The 6,000-nt window shown below is 37.7% G+C and overlaps 1 protein-coding gene across 1 annotated transcript; it reads right to left on the reverse strand.

The window, feature by feature from the left end:
* Positions 1–3,705: 3,705 nt before the first annotated feature.
* Positions 3,706–5,476, reverse strand: LOC110931065 (glutathione S-transferase T3-like). The gene is made up of 4 exons (XM_022174464.1): positions 5,399–5,476; positions 4,482–4,832; positions 4,294–4,390; positions 3,706–3,719 (listed from the first exon to the last, which is right to left on the reverse strand). The coding sequence occupies exons 1-4, from the start codon at positions 5,474–5,476 to the stop codon at positions 3,706–3,708; spliced, it is 540 nt and encodes a 179-aa protein (XP_022030156.1).
* Positions 5,477–6,000: the final 524 nt, after the last annotated feature.

The following is a 6,000-nucleotide window of genomic DNA, read 5'->3' on the forward strand; positions in this document are numbered from 1 at the left end:
CACAGTAAGAGCGTGTGATTGAATAGTCATGTGAGGGAAAATAGAGAACAACTCTCCTAAGAATAGCCTCTCAAAATTGTACAAGAATGAATATCACATTGTCACGTGGCCATAACGGTTTAAGTAAATGATATGTGAGCTAAATATGTATTGGTTTAGTATAGTAGATGGATTGGAATCAAAATTCTATTTATGTTTACATGAAACTTATGTAACTTAAATACATTTTGTCTTAACATGTATATTGTACAGTGTAGTTTTTATGGTTTAGAAATTAACATGAAAAACCGTTCGATATATGATAAGTGCATCTTTTTTTATGTTAACCTGACAAAATTATTGAGTACTGGGGTGCGAGGTAGGATGTGAACTACATAACATGCTACCTCAATACCAGCTATCTATCTATCTCGAGGAGCCTTTCAAAAAAAAAAAAAATCTATCTGGAGGAATACTATGTTATTCTTTATTGGTTTAGTCAGACCAAGCGTAATGGGGCGTTTTTTTTTTTTTTAAAAATTGCCCGAAAACGCTCTAAAACGCCCAACCCCCCATTACAGGGGGCGTTTTCAGGCGTTATTTTCGAAAAAATTAGGGGCCGGCGTTTTAAAAATAACGCTTAATTCATGTGGGGCCACCAAAAATCCGACCGTTTGCAAACGGTAACTTTCTTTTATTTTTTTTTTAATTTAAAATAATTCCCACTATATATATTTACCCCACATTCACACCATTTTTTATACAAAAACTCACTATCTCTCCCACTTTCTTCCAACTTTTATAAAAAAAACCCACTTTCTTCTAACTTTTATACAATCATGCATCCATTCCGCCCTCCTTTTGGTGTCCCCGCTAGACCCGCAAACCCGAACACAACCCAACCGCAAACCCCATTCAACCTTCAAGACATGGACCCGAGCTTTTTAACTTACGCGGCTTACTTAAGTGGCGCCCCTCCGTTTGTTCCTCCAACTTTCGGCTATGGTCAAGCCGGCGGGTCTCAACCGTCACAACCCGAAGCCGAACCCGATGTGGAAGTCGTACCGGAGACGCAACCCGAACCGGTGCAAGAAACATCGAAACGCGGCAAAAGGTCGCATAAGAAGAAGGATAAGGACGCACCGAGGCGTACAAAAAATATAATCAAATGGACGAAGGAAGAGGAATACGCGTTGACTCGGGCGTATGTCGACATTTCGGAGGACGAAGAGACCGGTAACTATTTTATATAAATATTATTTTACTTACTTCGAAAAAGTCCAAAGTGGGCGGTAGTTAACCCAATGACGTCTAGTAGTAGACGTCGGGCTAAAAGGTCAAAAACATCATCCTCCGTTGACCCGTCAACTCCGACATCGGATGCCTGCAATGTTGATTTAAATGAGGCGGTGGATGAGGGCATTCAAGAAGAGTTGGCCCGACCCGGCGGTAGAAGAAAGGGAACCGGGAAAAAAACGGTCGAGTCGTCTTCCGATCTCGAGTTAAAGGATGATTTCGAGGAGATGAACCGTCGTCTCCAAGACATTCGAGATCTCGGCCACCAACGTTATGAAATTATGAAGGAACGAGTGGCCGAAACAAAAAAATTTAACGAGATGCAAGAGGCGAGGCAAATGGAAAAGGACATCGAGTTTTTGTCCAAACCTATCGACCACCTACAAGGCGATGCGTTGATACTTGCGCAAATGCGTCGCCAAAAAATTAAAGAAAAATATGGACTCTAGATCATATTATTTTTTTATGTTTTTTTTTATTTTTTTCAGTTTTTTTTCGGTTTTTTTTTTATTTTCTGCTTTTTTTTTACTTTCGGTTTTTTTTAAGTTTTTTTTTTTATTTTTTTTTTCAAGTAATGTAATTTTTTTTAAATTAATGAAGGTTATTTTATGTTTTAAATTAAAAAAAAAATAATTGTGAAATGATTGTAAAATGATTGAATGGGGCATTATGGGGCATTATACCACTACATCACTTTTGCTATAATGCCCTCTTGCTGACTAGGACGCCACATGGCGTAAAACACCCCATGGTGGAGGCATTATAGTGTTCTACCACTACACATGGTCTCAGAACCAAGAGATACCAAGCTAACTAAATGCACATCATAATAGTCTTCATTTTAAAATATTATTTACACACTTATAAATTATATATTTGAAATTGTGTAACCCGTATAGGACATAAGTAGTTAAACTTGTAAGTACATATAGAAAAGAATTCGAAATCTTAGTGCTTGAAAACACCCACACATGTACGGAGATCATAAACTTATACCCTTGTGGGATCATAAACTAGTTAGTTAAGGTTAATATTGGTCAATATTGATTTTCAAGATGTGTCGATGATGGTACATAAAGCGTAACTTTAAAATAGTGACTCTTTTTCAGCATGAAAATGTTTTTTTTTTTTTTTCCTTAGCATACACAAAGTAAATCCCACAAAACAAAAGAAGGAAGTCAAACGCATATATATGAGGTCAAATACTGTGAATAAGTAGACCACATCACTCGTAGGATGGCAATGGGTCGGGTTTGGGACGGGTTTAGGTAATCCCAAACCCAAACCCGGTTAGATAAGCTTGTCCTAAACCCGTCCCAAAACTCGTCGGGTTTCTAGCGGGTAAATACCCATCGGGTATCGGGTATACCCGCGGGTTTGGGTAAACCCGTTAATTTAAAAAGATTAATCGTTGGGTATACTCATCTCAAAACCCATTGGTATCTATCGGGTAACTACTAACCGGTTACATTTTGTATTGTCATTATAAAAATATATATCAAATAACTACAATGTATACGGAATAGAATACCTATATGTGTAAAAATGGATTTATCATATATATACATATATAATAATATAATAGAAATTAAATCGGGTAAACGGGTACACTTTATCGAGTAATTGGACAGGATAAACGGGTATATCACTAAATCCCAAACCCGCGAAAAAAAAATAAAAACTATTCCCAAACCCGATTAACCGACCCCAAACCCGTCCCAAATGTGTCGGGTTTCGAGTTTACCCAGCGGGTTTAGGTTTGATTGCCATCCCTAATCACTGGGTTTAAATATTTTACCTATTACACTTTCGAACTCCTAAAAAAGTGAACTATGAAAAACTATATGTACCAAAAGCCAAATTCATCTTCAACAGTACAATTTGATCGTTGAAGACGCAAAAACTAACTCAACTAGAGAAGTTAAATATCTGGTGAATCTGGTCTACAGGGAGCAAAATGAGAAGTCTCTCTGTAACCACCCTACACCCTCCGACATGAGAAGTTTAGCATTCGCATTTTATCCTTTGAATGGGGTATTTATACCCTTGGGTGTGCACAAAGTAAGCCAGTGGTCTAGCCGGACCAACCACTTTCTTGGTTATTATTCCTAAGGGGCCCAGTTAGTTAGGTTTTTCCGTTATATGTATGGTGATCCGGACAAGAGATTGATTATTCTTTGGTCTGATTTTGTGGTTCGCCTAAAGATGTGGCTTATGAGGGAAATGGTAAGATCTTTGTTCGTGAATACGTGATCATCAAACCTACGTTGTTCGTTAGGTAGTAATGATACATAATAAAGTTAATTTATGAGATTGGGATGAATATCAAATAGAACATATAGAAGTGCAATTCTTGTGTATGAAAGTCTATTTGTCCGGTGGTATACATTGAATGAAATATATCTTTTTTGCAATAATGGGCGACGGTGGTTACATTCTAGTAGCTAACATACGGATACAATTATAAACAAAAAAAAAAGTTACACTATCCATTACAGTAAATTATATTTATGGTATTTATACCATAAAATTCTAGCTTGTAATTAAAAAAAATTATCATATAATATTATAATATAATGTCTATAGTCTTTAAGGGTGTAAGGGGCACTCCCCTAAGAGGGGAGTCCCCTCTCTTACGTCCCACCAATCCTCGTGTGCCATGTCAACTCCCCTCTTAAACTCCCCTAACACCCTAAATTGATGGCGGCACTCCCCTATTAGGTGACTTGGTTTTTTATTTTTTTTTGTTTTTTTATTTGTTGAAATTATGCATGTTTATAAAAAAATATTAATAAAAATTAAATAAAATTTAACAAAAGACATTTCAAGGTAGAAAATAAAAATAAAAATTAAATTCAAACTAGAAAATTAAAATTACATTCAAACTAGAAAATAAAAATTACATTAAAACTAGAAAATAAAAATTACATTAAAACTAGAAAATAAAAATTTTAGAAATCGCATGGCCACCCGTACTTGTTAGCGATGTCGCGCTTTCGGGCGAGGATGAACGGCAACATATTTGGCGGAGCATCGTCGTTAATCTCTCTTTAAATTCTGTTAACGCGACTTTCATCACGTCGAGATCCTTACATCCGCTTCCTCGTGTGCGATCCTACATATTATAAAAATAATAAGTGTTAAAAAAATATGAACTTAGTAAATAAAATTAAAAAATATACAATGTTAAAAAATATAAATTTTACCGCTTGTTGGTATAGGCCGTTGAAAAAGTTTATTTTCGTCAACATCGGGTTCCATTTAGACCGTACTTGATGCACGGTCCGGTTACTTCCGCCGACAGTGGCGTTAAAATGATCTAAAATTTTACGCCAAAAACTATCGCGGTTTTGTTGATTGCCCTTCTTTTTGTTGGTAGAGCAATGTACCCACGCCTTCGCCAACGCCTCTTCTTGGACCTTTGTCCATTTTTCGCTCACGGTTTTTCCCTTTTTATCCCGAGCATCGTCTTCTTCGTTGCCCGCGTCTTCGTCCACGTTATATTCATCATCCTCGTTCTCGTCCTCGTCGCCCAAATTTTGAGTTTCGGGCACTACCTTATCGTCCTCGTTGTCGTAAATAGGTAGAGGACGTTCGACATTTCCTCGTGATGGAACTTGTGGGGCACGAAAAGCATATGGGTCGAAGGCGGGGGATTGAGGAGGAGCGTCCATTGATAACAAATTTTGAAAATAGCCGAAATTGGCTTGAAGGTTGGGTGGTTGGGTGTTGTAAAAGGAGGGGTGTGAAGGTTGTTGGAAAAAAAACGGGGGTTGTGAAGTGTATCCGAAAGGGGGTTGTGGTTGTGCACTTGCACCGCTCGAACCACCACGAGACGGTTGCGAGCCCTGTACCTTAGTTTTTTTCTTGGCTTCGCGGGGTTGGTTCTCCATTGCTCGGTTTGAAGTGGGTGTGGTTTGAGAGTATAAAAAATAAGTGAAGTGGGTGTGGTTGGAGAGTATAAAAAATGTGTGAAATTGTTGTGGTTTGAGAGTATAAAAATTGAGTGAATGGTGTGGTTATTTATATATGTTTTAAAAAGTGATTTTTTTTTTTAAAAATTCGACCGTTGCACTCATGACCGTTCCTCAAAAATCGTGCATTTCAAGCGGTGAATACACACCGAATTCATTCCCCAAATCGGGTCCCCGCGTTGATGGCGGCGGTGTTCCCGATCGGGGTTATGGGTCACCGAATTCATTCCCCGCGTGTGCCCCGTGCACCCTAATGATATGAGGCATTGATACACTATTCACCGATGACTATAATCTACTACTTCTAATAAAACAAAATAATTTTTAGCCACTTGTCATAATCTTAACCTATTAGTTGACACTTGGCATTAGACTAATACCTATTTTGTTCTATTGACCGCCAAAACCACATTCACGCTTCTTTTCTTTTCCTTCTTCTTTCTTTTCCTCACACGCTATTCTTTCATCTGCTCCGCTTCAAACCCTAATAGTCATCTACTCTCTTTATGGTGATTTTTCAGAAAACCTAAATCTCATCCCGTCGCTTTTGAACATCGAATTAGGGTTTTTGACGAATACTTTCTTCTCCGCAGACGGTGCATATCTTCAAAATAATCTTCAAATCAAGGTTAGATCATCGTTCATATGTTTGATTTTGATTGTTTTTATATTTGATTTTGTTCGTTCATATGTAGGTTTCTGTCACTCGATTCCTTACAATCACCAACCCTATTTCTCAGCCGTAATAGAC

The sequence above is a fragment of the Helianthus annuus genome, chromosome 1 (genome assembly GCF_002127325.2).
Source record: "Helianthus annuus cultivar XRQ/B chromosome 1, HanXRQr2.0-SUNRISE, whole genome shotgun sequence".
Taxonomy (NCBI): domain Eukaryota; kingdom Viridiplantae; phylum Streptophyta; class Magnoliopsida; order Asterales; family Asteraceae; genus Helianthus; species Helianthus annuus.

Coding starts and splice junctions, on each gene's coding strand:
- LOC110931065 (XM_022174464.1), bottom strand. CDS start 5,476: ATGAATTCGGTGACCCATAACCCCGATCGGGAACACCGCCGCCATCAA. Junction 4,833..5,398: donor CGATTTGGGGAATGAATTCG/GTGTGTATTCAC, acceptor GAGGACGATAAG/GTAGTGCCCGAAACTCAAAA. Junction 4,391..4,481: donor ACGGCCTATACCAACAAGCG/GTAAAATTTATA, acceptor TATAATATGTAG/GATCGCACACGAGGAAGCGG.